Source organism: Anguilla rostrata, chromosome 8, assembly GCF_018555375.3.
Source record: "Anguilla rostrata isolate EN2019 chromosome 8, ASM1855537v3, whole genome shotgun sequence".
NCBI classification, from domain to species: Eukaryota; Metazoa; Chordata; class Actinopteri; order Anguilliformes; family Anguillidae; genus Anguilla; species Anguilla rostrata.
The window spans coordinates 50,244,600-50,264,242 of NC_057940.1; the positions used below are offsets into that span (position 1 = coordinate 50,244,600).

The 19,643-nt window shown below is 47.4% G+C and overlaps 1 protein-coding gene across 2 annotated transcripts in view; it reads right to left on the reverse strand.

The window, feature by feature from the left end:
- The window catches only part of arhgef1a (Rho guanine nucleotide exchange factor (GEF) 1a), an 81,020-nt gene extending 62,311 nt beyond the window's left edge, over positions 1-18,709 (reverse strand). The window contains exons 1-7 of one of the 2 annotated variants that reach the window (XM_064348557.1): positions 18,248-18,709; positions 10,329-10,446; positions 9,083-9,339; positions 3,466-3,649; positions 2,949-3,069; positions 1,453-1,492; positions 441-549 (exon numbers count right to left, since the gene is read on the reverse strand). In XM_064348557.1, the coding sequence (XP_064204627.1) occupies positions 441-549; positions 1,453-1,492; positions 2,949-3,069; positions 3,466-3,649; positions 9,083-9,339; positions 10,329-10,364 (747 nt within the window). In that variant the 5' untranslated portion in view covers positions 10,365-10,446; positions 18,248-18,709. Of the gene's footprint in view, positions 1-440; positions 550-1,452; positions 1,493-2,948; positions 3,070-3,465; positions 3,650-8,530; positions 8,831-9,082; positions 9,340-10,328; positions 10,447-18,247 lie in introns of those variants that run through there. The other variant, XM_064348555.1, reaches the window with a different exon arrangement.
- Positions 18,710-19,643: the final 934 nt, after the last annotated feature.

Genomic DNA, 19,643 nt, shown 5'->3' on the forward strand with positions numbered 1-19,643 from the left:
TTTTTCTGACAGTTCTATAAACAACGATGGTTCACTCCTGTACTCAAGCACAGTAAAATGTTTAGGATACACTTGCAGTCTGCAGCTGTAGCTGGTGCTTATGCTTATGTCCGTTCAGGATATGGTTGAGCTCGTTAAATAATTAGGAGCAGGCGTGCACATAATTTCCCAGTCAGGACTGCAGTGCCCTCTAGTGTCCAACTGTGCATATACGGACAACCCTGGTCCAACTGGCAATGCCAAGTTCGGCCAGTGAAATGCATGTGCTGTTACACCACCACCAATGGGGCGAAACAGTCAATTAAAAAGCAATTACGAAACATTTACAATATATAATGTAAAACATGTAATTCTGCCATATTGTTTAACGTACGAACACACATCCGTCTCTCCATCTCTTTGGCGCGTTCGCGGTGGCGGTCATGATCGCGGTCTCTCACCTTACGGTTCCCCGCCATCTTGCGCAGGAAGCTGAGGGTGCGTTCGAGGGTGCTGCCGTTCTCCCTCTCTCTCTCCTCCTCTTCTTCCCTCTCTCCCTCTGCATCCACGCTGAGGGGAGAGGAGGAGAGGGGAGCGAGGGAGAGGAGAAGAGGGGAGAAGAGGAGGAGAGGGGAGCGAGGGAGAGGAGGAGAGAGGAGCGAGGGAGAGGAGGAGAGGGGAGTGAGGGAGAGGAGGAGAGAGGAGCGAGGGAGAGGAGGAGGGGGAGGGAGAGTGGGGGACAGAGAGGGAGCGAGGGAGAGGAGGAGAGAGGAGGAGAGAGGAACGAGGGAGAGGAGGAGAGGAGGAGAGGGGAGCGAGGGAGAGCGGCGATGGAGTGGAATTGAAGACAGGAAGAGAGGGTAAGAGAGGGAGAGGGAAGAAGAGGGAGAGAGGGAAGGAGATAAACCAAAGGATTGGGAAAGACAGAAGAGAGGGCAGTAAAGGATAGAGAAGAACAGAAAGAAGAAGGGAAAAGAGAAGAGAAAGAGTGTGGTGGACAGTAGAGGACAGGAAGAAAAAGAGAAAGGGGAGAAGAGGATGAATGTAATGAGGAAAAAGAGAAGTGTGGGGTTGAAATTGGATACAAAAAAAGAGAAAAATCCCTGTGTTATTTTGCGTATATGCATTGCAGAAACATACAGTTAAATGCAAAAGTATTGGGACAGGCATACTATTTTTTTGTTTTGGCTCAGCACATTGGATTTGAAATTAAATGATGAATACGAGGTTAAAGTGCAGAATGTCAGCTTTAATTTAAGTGTATTTACATCCATATCCTGGGATCCATTACATTTTTACATTTTACATTACATAATTACAGCCCTTCAAATATACAGTCACCCCATTAAGGGAACCAAAACAGCACAAACTGTGGGTAATAATAGCACTGGGTAATAATGAGATTACTTGAGCCGATCACATGACCACAGCAAGCGTTCCCAGCACTGAGCATGTGCGGGTGAACAGACTCACCTGTGCGTGGACCCCCCGACCTGGCTGTAGAGCGAGGTTTCTGAAACGAGGAGGTGTCCGTCATTAAACATGCTTCTGTCATGCGTCACATTGAGAAGCTATGACATCAGACTGAGGTCTTTATCACTGACTAAGTGGCAAAGCCATCTGCTGAATGGATGCACTGCATTTTACATATGTACTAACTGCCAGATAAAGAGTGTAAGACAGACAGACAGACACGCAGGCAGACAGATAAACAGGCAGACAGACAAACAGACAGACGGACAGTGAAGGAGGGACAACCGGACAGGCAGGCAGACATGCAGACAGACAGTCAGTGAGGGAGGGACAGGCGGGCGGACAGACGAACACGCAGACAGACAGGCAGGCAGGCAGACAGACTGACAGACAGACAGACAGAGACAGTGAGGAAGGGACAAGCGGACAGACAGACAGACAGACAGACAGTGAGGGAGGGAGGGACAAGCAGACAGACAGACAGACAAACAGACAGATGGACGGACAGACAGTCAGTGAGGGAGGGACAAGCGGACAGACAGACAGACAGACAGCCAGGCAGACAGACAGATAGACAGGCAGACAGACAGACAGACAGACAGACGGACAGTGAGGGAGTGACAACCAGACAGGCAGGCAGACATACAGACAGGCAGGCAGACAGAGAGGGAGGGACAAGCGGACAGACGGACGGACAGACAGGCAGACAGGCAGACAGACGGACAGACAGACAGTGAGGGAGGGACAAGCGGACAGACAGCCAGGCAGACAGACAGATAGACAGGCAGGCAGACAGACAGACAGTGAAGGAGGGACAAGCGGACAGACGGACAGACAGACAGACAGACATAGACAGACAAACAGGCAGACAGACAGACAGACAGACGGACAGACAGACAGTGAGGGAGGGACAAGCGGACAGACAGACAGACAGGCAGGCAGACAGACAGACAGTGAGGGAGGGACAAGCGGACAGACAGACAGACAGACAGGCAGACAGGCAGACAGACAGACAGACAGGCAGACAGACAGATGGACAGATGGACAGACAGACAGACAGGCAGACAGGCAGACAGACAGACAGACATACAGAGAGACAGACAGACAGACAGACAGACAGGCAGACAGACAGACAGACAGAAAGGCAGACAGACGGACAGACAGACAGACAGGCAGACAAACAGACAGGCAGGCAGACAGGCAGACAGACAGACAGACAGACAGGCAGACAGCAGACAGGCAGGCAGACAGACAGACAGACAGGCAGGCAGGCAGGCAGGCAGGCAGGCAGACAGACAGACAGGCAGACGGACAGACGGATGGACAGACAGACAGACAGACAGACAGATGGACAGACAGACAGACAGGCAGGCAGGCAGACAGACAGACAGACAGACAGGCAGGCAGACAGACAGACAGACAGGCAGACAGGCAGACAGACAGACAGACAGACAGACAGAGAGCTCGGACCCGGGCGACGCGCCCGGCGGTCTCACCGTAGCAGTGTGAGCGGGGGCGCAGCGGGGGCTTGGGCGAGCGAGGCCGGGGTCGGGTCTCCACACCGTGGCACAGAGACGGAGCTGAAGCACTACAGCCCTGCAGCTGAGTGGACTGACCCTGAGAGAGAGAGAGAGAGAGAGAGAGAGGGAGAGTGTGAGGGAGAGAGAGAGAGAGAGAGAGAGAGAGAGAGGGAGAGTGTGAGAGAGAGAGAGAGAGAGAGACAGCAGCCCCATTCATACTGTGGAGCATTATACAGCACACACTGCATCTATTCATACAGCACACACTTTCCTTTCACACAAACACACACACACACATACACACCCACAACCTTGCAAAAACATATACACACACACACACACACACACACACACTACAAGCGTGCATGTACTGGTGTGTGCTCACACCTTACCCTGTGTGTGCAAGTGTCTGTACTTGGGTCTCTACAATAATACAGGGCTGACTGACGCCCAGGCAGTCCAATCGCAGCGCAGCGACTGGGCCACGCCTCACCTCCAGTACGGAGTAGTGCTGCGGCTCTGGCCCCGCCTCCTCCTCGGTGAGGGACTGCAGGGACCCCGGCTCCTGGCCGTACTGAGGGAAGGGGACCCGGCGCGGGTCCGGGACCCTCTGTGGCCCCAGGGCCCCACACAGCAGCTTCTCCATCTCCTCCGGGTCCAGATCCTCCAGGCTCACACTGAGAGGGGGGCGAGGTGGGGTGAGGCGGGGACAGAGAGAGAGTGATGGGGAGAAGAGAGGAAGGGAAGAGGGGGAGCAAGGGTAAGACAGAGAGAGATAGAGAGGAGAGAGGGTTGGGTAGATAAAGGGAGAGAAGAGAGAGAGGGGGGATGGGAGAGAGAGAAAGAAAGAGGTTAGGAAAAGGAGAGGGAGAGGAAGGGGAGTGTAGAGAGCAGAAAAGAAAGAGGGAGGGAAGAAAGAGGGATGCAAAGAAAGAGGAAGGAATTGAAAGAGAATGAGAGAGGGAGGTGGATGGAGAAGAAGAATTTTAAAAGGAGAGGAAAGGCAAAGAGGCATAATGACAGCAAGAGACAGTTGAACAAAGTTAAGGGGAGAGAGAGAGGATGGAGGGACAAGGAGAAGGAGAGAAGGTGAAAAATAAAAAGAGAGAGGGAATATTGGGATGCAAGGATACCAGAGGAAGGAGAAAACAAAATGTGCAAGCAATTTTTAAAATGAAGTTTGATTATCTGGAGAATCACATTTAAATTTTTTTACCTCAGAGTCAATTCTGAGAGGAGAAAAAACCCAAAAGAACACCACAAGTCAGTCAGACTACAGTACACATTAATTATCTTTCAGCGACAAACAAACTATTACCATCAACTATCAGCACTCCCCATCAGCATTATGACTCCTCCCGCTTCAGAGAGAGACATTACCGACAAGCACAATCACCGCCGTTACGGCCAAACCGTTACCTCATATGTCTCACAGCGGTCGCTATGTCCATCCCTAACTCACAAACTTAACTCACACCGCCACTCCACCAAACTACATCATACCGCTAACTCACATCCCTAACTTACATCCCTAACTCACACACTTAACTCACACCGCCACTCCACCGAACTACATCATACCGCTAACTCACATCCCTAACTTACATCCCTAACTCACACACTTAACTCACACCGCCACTCCACCAAACTACATCATACCGCTAACTCACATCCCTAACTTACATCCCTAACTCACACACTTAACTCACACCACCACTCCACCAAACTACATCATACCGCTAACTCACATCCCTAACTTACATCCCTAACTCACACACTTAACTCACACCGCCACTCCACCAAACTACATCATACCGCTAACTCACATCCCTAACTCACACACTTAACTCACACTGCCACTCCACCGAACTACATCATACTGCTAACTCACATCCCTAACTTACATCCCTAACTCACACACTTAACTCACACCGCCACTCCACCAAACTACATCATACCGCTAACTCACATCCCTAACTTACATTCCTATCTCAACTACACTGCAAACCCACACCGCTAACTCACATCCCTAACTTGCACTACAACCTCACACACTTAACTCACACCGCCACTCTGCCAAACTACATCATACCGCTAACTCACATCCCTATCTCACACATTTAACTCACACTGCTAACTCACACCGCTAACACACACTGCTAACTCACACTGCTAACTCACACCGCTAACACACACTGCTAACTCACACTGCTAACTCACACCGCTAACTCACACTGCTAACACACACCGCTAACACACACTGCTAACTCACACCGCTAACACACACTGCTAACTCACACTGCTAACTCACACCGCTAACTCACACTGCTAACACACACCGCTAACACACACTGCTAACTCACACTGCTAACACACACCACTAACACACACTGCTAACTCACACCACTAACTAACACTGCTAACACACACCGCTAACTCACACCACTAACACACACTGCTAACTCACACTGCTAACTCACACCACTAACACACACAGCTAACTCACACCACTAACTCACACCACTATCTAACACTGCTAACTCACACCACTAACTCACACCACTAACACTGCTAACACACACTGCTAACTCACACTGCTAACACACACCACTAACACACACTGCTAACTCACACCACTAACTCACACCACTAACTCACACTGCTAACACACACTGCTAACTCACACTGCTAACACACACCACTAACACACACTGCTAACTCACACCACTAACTCACACCACTAACTAACACTGCTAACACACACCGCTAACTCACACTGCTAACACACACTGCTAACTCACATCGCTAACCCACACTGCTAACTCACACCACTAACACACACCGCTAACTCACACCACTAACTCACACCACTAACTAACACTGCTAACACACACCGCTAACACACACCACTAACACACACCGCTAACTCGCACTGCTAAATCACACCACTAACTCACACTGCTAATTCACACTGCTAACTAACACTGCTAAATCACACAAATAACTCACACCGCTAACTCACACTGCTAAATTACACAAATAACTCACACTGCTAATTCACACCGCTAAATCACACTGCTAAATCACACCGCTAACTCACACTGCTAATTCACACCGCTAACTCACACTGCTAAATCACACCGCTAACTCACACTGCTAATTCACACCGCTAACTCACACTGCTAAATCACACCGCTAACTCACACTGCTAAATCACACTGCTAAATCACACCGCTAACTCACACTGCTAAATCACACCGCTAACTAACACTGCTAATTCACACCGCTAAATCACACCGCTAACTCACACCGCTAACTCACACTGCTAATTCACACCGCTAAATCACACTGCTAAATCACACTGCTAAATCACACCGCTAACTCACAGCCCCAAGTTACACCGCTAAATCACACCGCTAACTCACATCGCTAACCCACACAACTTCCAGCGCTTACTTTGGTCTCTCTCACCACTGGAGGTGCCAGAACTCCAAAGAAAAATACATTGTCCCTACAGCTGATGCTATCCCTACTATCAGGAGAGGCTGACCAGTGCGATCTATGTTAGCGTTCCTGCTTGAATCCTCCTCTAAGACTGTGTAGCGGTATAGCGATAGAGGCAGGGCCCTGCAGTGGTACAATGCCAGCCCAGTGCCACACTGGCCCGGACAACAGGTTCAGTGTGCTGGGCGGGTGGGGGGGGGACAATGGAGCCATGGGGTCCCAGGGCCCATCATATAGATCTGCCTGTGTCCCCCCGCACAGAGAGGGGGCTGTGATAGGGATAGCCCCCATTTGCGGTAAAGCCGGGATGCCCCCATTTCACCCCCCGCTGACGATGCACCATCGACGGCTGTCACAGAGACGGAGGGGAGGGGCAGTACTGAAACAGGGGGTCTGAGCGTCCTCCCATGTTCAAAGGGCCTATGTCTATTATGTGCATTTCAGAAGCTTTGAGTCAAGCGCTTAGTCAGTATTAAAAATGGTCAGGTCCAGCTGAAAGCTTGGATAAATGCCTCAGACAGGGTCAGTAATGTTTTCTGCTTTTCTGATTTATTGTGTCTTATTTGGAATGAAAGAGATTTGAGAGCATTGTACGCCAAACACAACAATGAAGTTATCATTATTAGTATTAGTACTATTAATGTTCTTGGAATGTTTTTTTTTAAATTCTGCATTCTAGAACTCGATTGCTTTCAATTACCAGCACTGATTGTTACATCAGCATTAGAATGTTCAATTAAGAACATTCTAATCACATATTTGTGATCTCACACCGTAAAGTATTAATAGCTTCGTAGTACTTTAGCAACTTCATTTGTAACATCTCGTAATGAGACCTTATTGACGATGCCACCTTATCTGATGGTAAGAAACTTCCCTTGTCGTCCGGTGCACTTCTGGCAAATCTTCAAAATTGACACAAGGTTTACAGTTAGTGGTGCTGACCTGCAGTCTCCTGTACCCAGCGCTGCACAGAAGTCATATCTGAAAAGCCAACTGCACACGCAGGTTGCAATCGGCATAGCCTCCTGGCAAATGCATAATAGCTCTCTAGATTTTTCGACAATCAAACACGGATACTTTAACCCTACTGCAATAATCCTTCATTTCTTACGGCCTGGTACTTCAGATTTCCCTCGCGGCGGCGTCAGCGACTGTCGGTCTTCCCCAGTCCCGGACGGAACATTTGGGAGCGTAATGATCGCCCTATTGTTAGCGCGAGGCCAGAGTCGTTTACCAGCGACGCTGAGCGCCCCTTCTACGGACGCTACGAAAAAAAACCCGCAGTCGGGCTGAAAGCATCGCCGTTTCCGACACAGAAAACCTTGTTTCAGTAAAAAAGGTTTGGAGAGACAAATCCACAGTTCAAGAATGCTTCGGGCTGTGTTGGTTCTCATTGGTACTTAATTTATCGGTTAAAGTAAGTGATAGTGCATAGTTAACTCACCTCTCCTGCTTTCTTTGGTCTAAACATGCTGATTTTCAGTTAAGAACAAAAAACCAGCAGACCCACACAAGTGGCTGGGCGGCGGGAACAAATTTAATCGTCACGAGAAGGACGGTCAAGTGAGATCTACTGACTTACTCAGGGGAAAAGGCTTTCCAGAGAACTGCACAAATCAATCTGTTCAATAAACAAAATCAATAAACAGACATCATCTTCCATTAGGCTAGATTAGTGCTCATTCGTTAGTATACAACTGCTGCTGACAAGCAGCAAGCAGATAATGAATCAGACAGATTCAGCAGGCTGACAGCGAGAAAATTAAAGTGTTAATGTGAACCGGTGTTGAGGGAATTCGCTCAGGAGCTGAACAAAGACTTGCAGAGAGAGAGAGAGAGACAGGTGGAAAAAGAGCAAACTCAGCAGAACTACACTGGTTCATTCAAGAGCTGTCAGGAGAAGAAATGAGGAAGATTTGAAAAGACAGATAAAAGACAAAACCACACTGAGCAGTGAGAGAGCAAGGAAAAACTTCAGCAAGCAGCATAATGTTCACACAACATGCAAACAGGAGCGTTCACAGAAAGCCAGTGTGTAGCATCGGGCAAACCTGTGAAATGGGTGGAGCTACCACGCACTACCAATCATAGAGCTTCGTCACGGAGGATGAAATCTTCTGATTGGCTCATAGCGGTCACAGTCACTTCCAGTATGTCCAAGTGAAAAAAAGAATGTGTCCGAAACAACCACTAAATTACTGCGTCTTCAAAATACGTACTACATGCTAAACATACTGCCTACTTTTTAATGTGAACCTTTAGAGCATGCAATAGGCAGTATGCAAAAAAATATCCTCTATGCTATTTTCCAACGGTACTGTGGAAGTGTCATAAGACATTCTGCTCTTGTAGCAAAAAGACCCACTTCTTCCTCTCTTATTTATGGCACCCAAAGATGGCTCCGCCTCTTCCTCTCTATAAGACCTCATAATAAGTATGGTTTACTTCCTGAAAAGTGTGCATCTGAACACGCACAGTGAACAGCTGAACACAACTTCCTCATCCAGTAAACTCAGCTTACACACTCCGTAGAAGGTAAGTAAGTTGTTCCGGACACAACCTTAATAATAACGGAGAGAAGTGGAGGAAAGAGCGCCCCCTACCTGCGGGTCTCGTTGGGCGGGCAGCCCGGCGCCACGGCCCCGGGCTCCCAGCTGTGCCTCCTCCAGGGGTCCAGGTGCGCCAGGTGGCGGCTGCGCAGGGCCCGATGGGTCACGCCCCCGTGGGCGGGGCTGGCGTTGCCGGGCGGAGGCGGGGAGGGGCAAGGGGAGCAGGGGGGCGGGGCCGGGCAGGGGACGCTGGTAAAGGGGTCGAGGGGGTAGCGGGAGAGGGGGGGAGAGGGCGGAGGCGTGGCCATCATCTGCATTGGGTGAAAGGAGAGAGAATGGGAGGGGCGAGAGGGAAGAATAAATCACTTTAGCGTCGTGTTTGAATGGTCTACAGCACGGCTGCCCAACCCTGTTCCTACAGATTTACCATCATGTAGGTTTCAATTTTAGCCCTAATTTGGCTGAACCCCAAAGATTGAATATTATATTTTTAACACAACTCAATCTGCCTCCACAGGCACTGCATATCTTTCTCCGTGTGTGATTATATACTGTATGATATTCATTCACACCAACAGGCAGAAAAATTCAAATAAATATCAGAATACAGGTTGCAGTGTAGCATATGCACACTGCAGCATGGTTAGGGAGCTGGGCTTGTAAGCCAGAGGTTGCAGGTTTGATTCCCAGACAGGGAGCCGCTGTGATATCTTTAAGTACGGAGTGTAGCACAGTGGGTAAGGAACTGGGCTTGTAACCAAAAGGTCGCAGATTCGATTCCCGGGTAAGGACACTGCCGTTGTACCCTTAAGCAAGGTACTTAACCTGCATTGCTTCAGTATATATCCAGCTGTATAAATGGATACAATGTAAAATGCTATGTAAAAAGTTGTGTAAGTCGCTCTGGATAAGAGCGTCTGCTAAATGCCTGTAATGTAATGTAATGTAAAGTAAGGCGCTTAACCTGAATTGCTCCCGTGTACATATGCTGTAGAGCTGTGTAAATGGACACAAGGTAATATTGCGTAATTATCCACAGATGAAGTGTGTCTGTTAAATGGCAGCAATGTAAAGTGTCAGCAGTTTAAGGAGAACAATAAAAAAAACGAGTCGCTCCGGAGCATCTTCAGCGCAAAGCGTGTCTGTTCTCACAGGAAGTGCATGTGTGGTTCGACAGGAGCGACCAACCGTAAAAGCCTGACCGGTGAACATTAACAAATGATTCGCAGTTTAAAATTCCTGCTGCGAAATTAGGCCTTTATTCCTTCAACAGGCAATGTGTAACGCAGGCTGACTCTACCGTGCGTGTCTGTGCAGCGTCGTCCTCCGGGCCCATTATCAGAGGGAGAGTGACCCCTAGAGACGGCGAGGTGTCATGACCGCTTCAACGAGCTCCTATTGACATACACTCGCTCCACCTGAAGATTGCAAAAAAAAGATTGGAGAGAGGGGGAGGGGTGGTGGGGGTATAATTACATTCAGGAAAAGATTACCCATATTACAATTCAAACAACACCCCCGCCGGCACAAAGAACTTCCTTTACAGGTTGGGAGAAAAGGAGGCGATGATTTCAGCGGCGAAATATGGTTACCTGAACCCCCTAGCGAAAAAGAAAAGGTGCTGACTAGCGGACCTGAAAATAAACCTGAAGAAGAAGAAAGGCCCCACGCCCTTTTTTTTTTCGCCGATGCAGTATTTAATGGCCAACGAGTCGAGCCCCGCCTGCGACACTGACTATGAAGATCATGTGACACACGCAATCGCAGAACGCAGAAAAAGAACAAAAGTAATTAAGTAATCATACCGTCTGATGAAAAACACGTTTTTCAACGTACAAAAATGCCAAGTCACTCACACATACAAAGTGCTGTCTGTAAGTCATTACTTCAAATCTAGGCACCTCAAAAACATTACTTCAAAACAATTTAGGAAACATTGGGTAACATTGCTTGGGAATACAGCTTGCTTAATTTGTGTGAGCTAAGATAGGCAATATTGTTTCATATAACCTGGCACAATTTTAACATCAATACTCTGACAGATTACTTCTAGACAGTGCTTTGAATGTATGAGTAACTTGGCATTTTTGTACATTGAAAATATGTTTTTCATCAGATATCATTTATTTTGTACCGTGTTTGTTATGATTTAGTGATAATAGTAATTCGTATAAATGTAGGCTATGAGAAACATGCATACACATAAATGCATGCAAACACAGATTCTAGAAAGACATAGGCATGGATTAAATCATTTTCCCTTTACCATGAATGACAAATAAATGAAAGTGTATGTCATTTTTAAATGGAAGCGTTTTTAATGGGCTATTGTACATGACAGACCTACTAATTGTTTGTATGCTGGTAGAGGATATATAGGGCTGGCTAACATTCATCTAGAAATGTGGCATTGCAGGGTAGCGACAGTAGCCTAGTTAACAAGACCAGGTCAAAACCTAGTATATCACTGGACCGGCCGACCAATGGTGTGACGTCATAACTCGGCCGACCAATGGTGTAACTTCGTCACTCACTCAGTCAGTCACAGACATTCGCGTGTGTAGGGTTGGCCCCGCTGTCGCGGTCCAGCCAAAAAGTATCGAACCGTAGGAACGGCAGAACAGTCCTTTGCCATCGTCACTTTCGTCTCGTTAGCAAGGTAGCTAACGCTAAACTCAGTCAAAATGCCAAAAGCGGAACTCTCTAAAGCGAGGGTGCATTTTATTTGGATTTCAGAAATATGAATGAGTTTACCGCAAAGCTTGTACAGACGCAAAAGCAATAGTTTCAATGTTTTAGTTGTAGTTACCCAGCAAGGCAGTGTAATGAGTAAGCGGTTTTTGAGAGTCTGAGGAGGGATTCGAACCCAGCCTGTCACTCATCCAAAAGTGTCGCAGGTGTCTCTCACTAGTTAATTTACCAGTTAAATCACCTCTAAAAGCCAATATAGGAATCTTTGTCTACCCAAAGCTGGATCATTGGTATATTTGAGCACAGCAAGGACTTTTGTACAAAAAACAGTTCTGATATGTGGAAGCAGAGACAGAAACTTCCCCACTGCTGTCATTAATCCTCTATATCACTCTAGAGCAGAGGTGGGCATCGAGGGATGTATCTGTTTCTGGTTTTCATGCCAACTTCTGGCCTTAATTACTCCTGAATTATGCCATCTGACATTTCTTGATAAGCACATGAATGACAGCCAAAGACTGTTCTTGTGTCTCCATATGAGACCTTTTCTTGTCATCTAAACTACGAGTGAACCAGTTCTGGTGCATACAGCCAGTTAGCTCATTTGTCCAGGGCAAATGGTGTAAACAGAAGCCTGCACACACACTGGTCCTCCAGGACCGGAACTGCCCAATCCTGCTCAACAGGTAAGCGTGCAGAGTAGAGGTGGAGTACGGTGACCCACATCAGGGGTTCAAACCCGCAACCCTGAGGTACAGAGTTCCTGTGCCTCCCCTGCAGATCGGTGTGACGTTTCCACTTTGCGTTCAGGGTCTAAATTGATAAGATATACCTGATGGGGAAAAACCTGCCCCCAGAATGAGTGAAACGGTTTCAAAACAAAAATAAAGATGCCACAGATAGATCATAAAATGAAGACCGTTATCAGTTTTAAAGTGGGTAAATGTTCGTTGAGCGGGTGACCGTGTGTCATTGCTGCAGTTATTTTGACTGGGTTCAGCTCAAAGCACTGATTTCTAGTTTAGAAAACACAACAGAAGCTGAAATGAATGTAAATGACCTTGTGGACTCACTCAGACTCAGGTCCTATAAAATAGGCCTTCTGTAATTTTATGAGGGGCAATAGTTAACTGTTTATCAGTTGCGTGTGTGTGCATGTGTGTGTGTGCGTCTCTGTGAAGGTCTGTTGGGTGTGTGTGTGTATGCGTTGTACTGAGTGTGTGTGCGTGTCTCTGTGAGGGTGTGTGTGCATGTGTTGTGTTGTATGTTGAGTGTGCGTGCGTGTGTGTATGTGTTGTGTGCGTCTGTCTGTGAGGGTGTGTGTGCATGTGTTGTGTTGTACGTGTGTGTGTGGGTATGTGTGTGTGTGTGAGTGTGGTGTGTATGTGTGAAAGAGTGTGTGCGTGAGAGGTATGTGCGGTGTGTGTGAGTGTGGTGTGTATGTGTGAAAGAGTGTGTGCGTGAGAGAGAGAGAGTGCGTGTGGTGTGTGTGTGTGTGTGTGCGCGTTGCATGAGTATATACACAACCAAGTACAAGCCCATATTCATTGCCCCAGGGCTTTTAAAAAGTGTACTGCAGGAACACCCTGCAATCACCTGCTGGGCGAGCAGCTCAGAGATAAGACTGTGATTAACTGCCAGCGTGAAGGGTACCGCGTTCCACTGCAGGGCCCATCTACTGACCTCAGAGCAGCATAATGGGCAAAGGGGCCGGTCTTATAACCGAAGGGTCACGGGTTCGATTCCTGGGGAGAGCACCGTTATTGCACCCTCACGCAAGGCACTTGGCATTGCTTCAGAGTATTATCCAACAAAAGGGAGGCAATGTAAAAAAAAAAAAATTGTGTAAGGCACTCTGGATAAATGTAAAGGGTGTGTTTTTCATTTCTCCCTGGCTTCCTTCCAAACATAGTCCTCCCACAGCACACTCATTTCTATCTTTCCAGAAGCTCTCCTTCTCTTTCTCCCCCCTCACACCCCAGCCCTGTCCGTGTCAGTCCCGTGCTCCTTCCGTCTCGCCCCCCCCTCGGCCTTTTTTTAGGGCCCGGCCCGTTCAGCCTCTCCCGGCGGGACGGCCCGGCCTCGTTCAGCCCTGCAGTGCAAACACGGGGCACAATGGAGCGCGGCGCTGAGTCAGCCGCTCGGTTAGCCTTGAGGGTGGGAGCCCGCGTGTGACTGCGCACTCACATACGTGTGTGCGTGTGTGACGTGTGCGTGTGTGTGTGTGTGTGCGCGTTTTACTGCCAACTGCCGAGAACAGAGTAATTAAATTCGAGAGCACAGTTCCTGGAGCTCTCACGCAGGTTTCCTTTACTCTCACGCAAAAATAAAAAAGTATGTGGACACCTGACTTCCAACATCTAAGCCAAAATTATGGCCATTAATGTGGAGTTGGTCCACCATTTGCTGCTATACCAGCCTTCACTCTCCTGGGAAGGCTGTATACTAGATGTTGGGAGCGTTGCTGGGATTTGCTTCCATTCAGCCAGAAGAGCATTAGTGAGGTCGGGCACTGATTGGGCAATTTGGCCTGGCTCGCAGTTGGCTTTCCAGTTGATTCCAAAGGTGTTGGACGGGGTGGAGGTCAAGGCTCTGTGCAGGCCAGTCAAGTTCTTCCACACCGTTCTCGACAAAACCATGTCAAAATGGACCTTGCCATGTGCCCACTGCCATGCTGAAACTGGAAAGGTTGGGGAAGCACAGAATCATCTAGAATGTGATTGTAAGTGGTAGTATTAAGATTTGCCTTCACTGGAACTAAGGGGCCTAGCCCAAACCATGAATAACTGGCCCAGACCAAGGGGCGTCCAAATACTTTTGGTCATATAGTGTGTGCGTCCTCAAATCTACCCTGCTCGCACAAAACCGTATGCATAGGCGGCTTCTCTCGCTGTTCACCTGGTAGAATTTTGCCTTTCTGACTGTCGTCTTCTGGCCGGTAATGCTCATGGGTATTGTAGTATTCAGTGCCATTTGACAAACCGAACTTACAGGAAAAACATGACTTCTCATAAACGAAGTGGAAAGATTTATAACCAAAGGGTATAAAATAACCACAAAGTATCGTTTAATTGCCCGGGAGCCTCCCTGATTCTGTGTCGTAAAATCGTAAAAGTAAAATTGCTAGTGGGAATTCTGAATGGGAAAACATACTTCCTGAACCAAAGGCTGCACCCTTCTCCAACCAATGAGAATGTAGGGGAGGAGTAGGCCTAACAATTTCATTGGTCAAACCCTTAACCTGCTCTCCTTGGTGTATCACTTTCAGCTGTGCTTTTGCTCAGAAAACCGAGAGCGAGGAGAGGGAAGTTTGAGCGAGAACACAGAGACGTTCACGAGAACGTGGGATGAATTTGAACGTGCACAGGTGCTCTCGAAGTGAGACACCAGCAAACTCGTGTGAGAGAAGAGTATATTTCAGAGTGTGCGTACAGTGTTGTGCGAGAGCAGGGTGAATTTGAATATAATTTTTCAAGAGAGAAAAGGAAATCTGCATAAGAGCTGAAGGAACCGTGCTCCCGCATTTCATAACTCTGTTCTCGACAGTTTACAGTAAAGTAACACCGTACGTGCGCGCATAGGTGTGTGCACTTGACAGGAACTCCGTCAAAACCCTTATGACATCATGAACCTCCAGCATCCCAGAGTTTCAACATCCTGAAGTCTTCGGTGCCTTCAGTCTGGGGTCTCCGAAAGCTTGCACTGGGCTGCAGCATCACCTCCAGCATCAGGTCTAACTGTCAATCGGAGAGAATTAAACTCTCTGTGGGTGGTGCGACGCGGCACGCGTAGCCTTCCAGCTCAGTGGGAGAGTCTTTCCGGGTGACATTCTAGCACGTTCTATGGAGTCTTCCCACACAACTCCCTGGTGTGTGTGCGGCACGATCACATCCCCACCCTCTCCGCTATGCTAACGTTCACCCGCTAACGGCTGGCACGTGCGCACGTCAGTCAGTGGTACTGCGCTGGGCCCGTGGGGGCAAACTTAGGCCTCAGTACCATGACTGCAGGGGTTCAGATTAAAGGAAGACGGGGCCAGGATGGTGGACCTCACATTAATTCAGATTTCTGGAAACTACCCCCTCCGGTAAAGTGGGTGAAAGCGGTCCTCCGCCCAGCAACTCCACATCGTGATTTAAAAAAATATATTTTTTATCAACGGAAACCAATTTTATTGGCCTGTGAATACTGCCACCATGTTGTGTTATTTGTTACCTAGCAACTGTGACTGATTGAAAGAGCAATTACACCTTGAGCAAACGACTCCATACGTCAACATTTTTGCTAATTCTGTCAACAATTTTTATTTTTACTTTTTTTTTTTTTTTTTTTTTAAACAAATCACCCACTGCATGTTGGGACTCGCTCTCAGTGAGTCATGTGATCAGCTCAGAGAACCCGCAGGTATACCTGTGCGCCTGAGCTCACCTATAGGTCAGAGGTCAGAGGACACCTTCAGATGCGAAACGCAGGAACACAGCGAGGAAGAATGACCTCTCTTCCCCCCTTCATCCCTCCCTCTCTCCTTCTACTGCTCTTCCAGACCTGTCTCTCTCCATCCCCCACCTCCTGCACCTCAGTCCCTCCCCTCGTCCCTCCTCCTCCCATCCCTCCCCCTCTCTCTCTCCTTCTCTTTTGTCTCCTACCATCCTTTCTTATTCCGTTTGGAGTCAGGAATGGCAGGGGCCTTAAAAGCCCATTGTGGCTCCACTGTAGGAACAGCTTGGGGCCTGCTTTGCATTCATGGCTATAGCAACGACCAGACCACAAGCCGTCAGATCGCTTAAATCCCCAAAAAAACAGTATGCCCAAACTTTCTGACTCCTCTGTGAACCGGTCAGGCATCTCAGTTCCCAGGAACAGTCAAATCCAAGCCACCAACTGTAGGCTAAACTACACTGGCTTAATAGGTCTGGTAGACGGCTTAACGCACTGAGTCTTAACTATGGACTTAAACTTGGTAAGGAACGTGAATGATTGAATATACAGAATATACCTGCAGCTATTTCAGAGGTCCTGGTTAGCGCCGAACAAAGCCAAAATATCCGTTTTTCATTCATATGCTCACCCTATATTAACTTATAATATTAAGCAATTGCATCCCACTCTGTCTTTTCCATACCACTGTAAACTGGCGCGTAATACAACTAAAGTAAAAACAGAGAACACAGCAGTAGAGCTGAGCCCGCAACAACACGCCTTATCCACTATACCATCGGGCGTGTTATCCCTTTCACCTGTGCATGTAACCAGGTTTCAGACATACAGGATCTGTTACAGGAGAGACTCCCCAGCCCCTACGCCCACCTATGGCAATCTCTGGGGATGCTCCGTGCTAAAGGCTAACACTTCATAAACCCCCCCCCCCCCCCCATCTCTCCCACCTCAAGGGATCACACACTAAACTACATACTGTGCACACCGAGGGTCAGGATTTAGAAACGGAGGCTCGGGGCAATACAGAGAAACTACCCAGAAACCCTGCACCAGTCTCGCCCTGAAAGTGTGGCTGAGCCGACTTGTGCAATACCAGGAAGGGAGCAGGTGAACGGTTGTGGGGTCAGCGTTGGTTCAGCTCATCATAACTGGTGCATAACCACAAACAGTTTCACACTCCAAAGTCCACACACATACCTCTCTCTCATGGGTTTGTTTTATGATCTGTGAAGTATCCGTATAGCCTAACTGAGGAAATGTTGTCAAAAATTGCAGGTTCTTTTTTTAAAAACAACTGGACATGGGGCAATGCCCTGTTTAAGACATCCTAACTAAATGTCCAAGAGGGAATTTTCTGTTCCCCTTCCACCTTAGATTGCAGTTCAGAAAGGGATAATTATATGTAACCGGAGAATAGGGTAGTTTTTTTTTTTTTTTTGAGAGTTTGAGATGGCGAAATTGTGTGTTTGGTTTCTGGTTGCCGCAGGTGTTATTAAGCCGTCCCCATTTAACCACGTTCTCTTGCTTAATGCAGTTTAAAGCTCTCTTCGTTCTAAATTCCAGACGCAAACGCTTTTCAATCACTATAGCAACGTAAATCACACCTAATCAAATTCAATGCAAACCGGAAATGGCCCTTATTGTAATCAGAACAAACACTGTAAAGTTCGACATGTTCGGTAACTCTGGTTGGGTCTTTCTCAGTGCGCATTTCAACTTAACATCTGAAGAAAGCAGAATTAAGTTTAAAATCTATAACTCGTGCACTGGCGTATTAACAAACGCCAAGACCAACCTTCAAATTATATTAATTCGGCTCTCGCGTTAGTAGGCATACAATGCTTGTACAAGCAGCTTTACCGATTCAATAATATAGTGTAGCTGCAAAACATCAAAGACAATGAAAAGCAAGCACTTAAAGACACAGCTGCCTGGGGGTTGGAGCAGTGCCTCGCGCACAACATAGTAGTTCGCGAATTCCGTTGTTACAGAACGTTACTTTTTAGCTTCGTAACTAACAGAGGTAGCTCACGCGTACCAAGTAATGGCAGGTCTATGATTAATTAATGAAGTTACTAGTGGATAACTCACCTGACAGGTATTTATTCCTTTCGTCCTTTTTAAAGTGTCGGGAATCCAAATAGAAAACCAAGCCTTACTCTGTCAGCGGGTAATGGTTTGCAAAAACGCAGCCAGAATACATTTTTGAAACTGTCCCTAGAGGTTTCCAGCTACCTGACCGTCAGTCACTTGACCCCAGCACAGAGACCACTCGGCGCATATAGTTTAGTTTCCCCCCGGCCCCGGTCCCAGTCTTTAATTCGCCACTCCCACTCGGCCTCCACGGATTCCCTCAGGTGTAGGATACTAGTCTGTGAGTATCCTGCTCCGCCGATCGTCTCCGGGTCTCCGCGCGAGTCTATATTTATCTGTCTGCTTCCTGTGCTCGCTGCTGGTTGCTGGCACTGTAGGTGTGCCTGTGTGACATTATCACTGACGAGTATAGAGGTATGAGTTTTCTCTCCACTTTCCTGGTGCGATTGTGTTTTGCGGACGCGCCCCTATCGACGAGAGTACCTCAGGTACCCACTCCCTTACCCATTGCGCGTCACAGTTTTGCGCACTGTGGACTTGTTTATTTTTCGCTGACCAAATGCGTCGGTGTGTCAACCTTAAACTGTTTGCCTTCCTCCGATGGAGGTACCAGTTTGAATGAGACTACGGAGGCAATGTTTGGAATGTAGGCTTCTGTGTGAGAGAACGTTATTTTCCCTCTCCCTCATTCTCTCCATCTTGGAATGCATACTCCCTCCAGCACCATTTTTAACTTTGCCTGTCATTATCTCTAGGTATTTCAACACATCCATTACACCCGAATACCATGGCTTTCACTCCAGGATAGACCACAGATAAATGTGGGGAAAAAGAGGAACAAAGATTCTCCAAAATACCTAAGAAGGAAGATCAGTATGTCAATTCAAGTAAAACCTATGGCAAAGATGAGGTTATCGCATAGGCCTACAAATAGATTAATAAAATAAAAGAAAAATTTTTTTTTTTAAAGAACGTGCACTGGTGACTTTAGGTTACGATCTTCCCATAAAACCTATACGGGAATTAGACGGTCATTTTATAAATAATAAATGAATGCGGTTATATCCATCAGCTATGTACGTTTTACTGTGGTTTTCATTTATTCGTTTTGCATATTCATTCGTCACAATTATTGCTCCGAATGCTTTATAAAATGCTCACGCAAAGTTTGCCGGGTGCTCTATAGCATTTGTAATGGCAAAATTAATATAAACAACTCAAGTGACAAACATAATGTGTTGTAGGAGTTAGGCAGCAAAGACATGGCTTCAGGCGACTTGCAAAATATCCCAAAAACATACGGAATGAGTTTCAGTCCAAGGACAAGTCTGTACTGTTCAGTCTTAACACAATGGCAGGTTTAAAGGGGTTCGGAATAATTTATTGTCCTGGG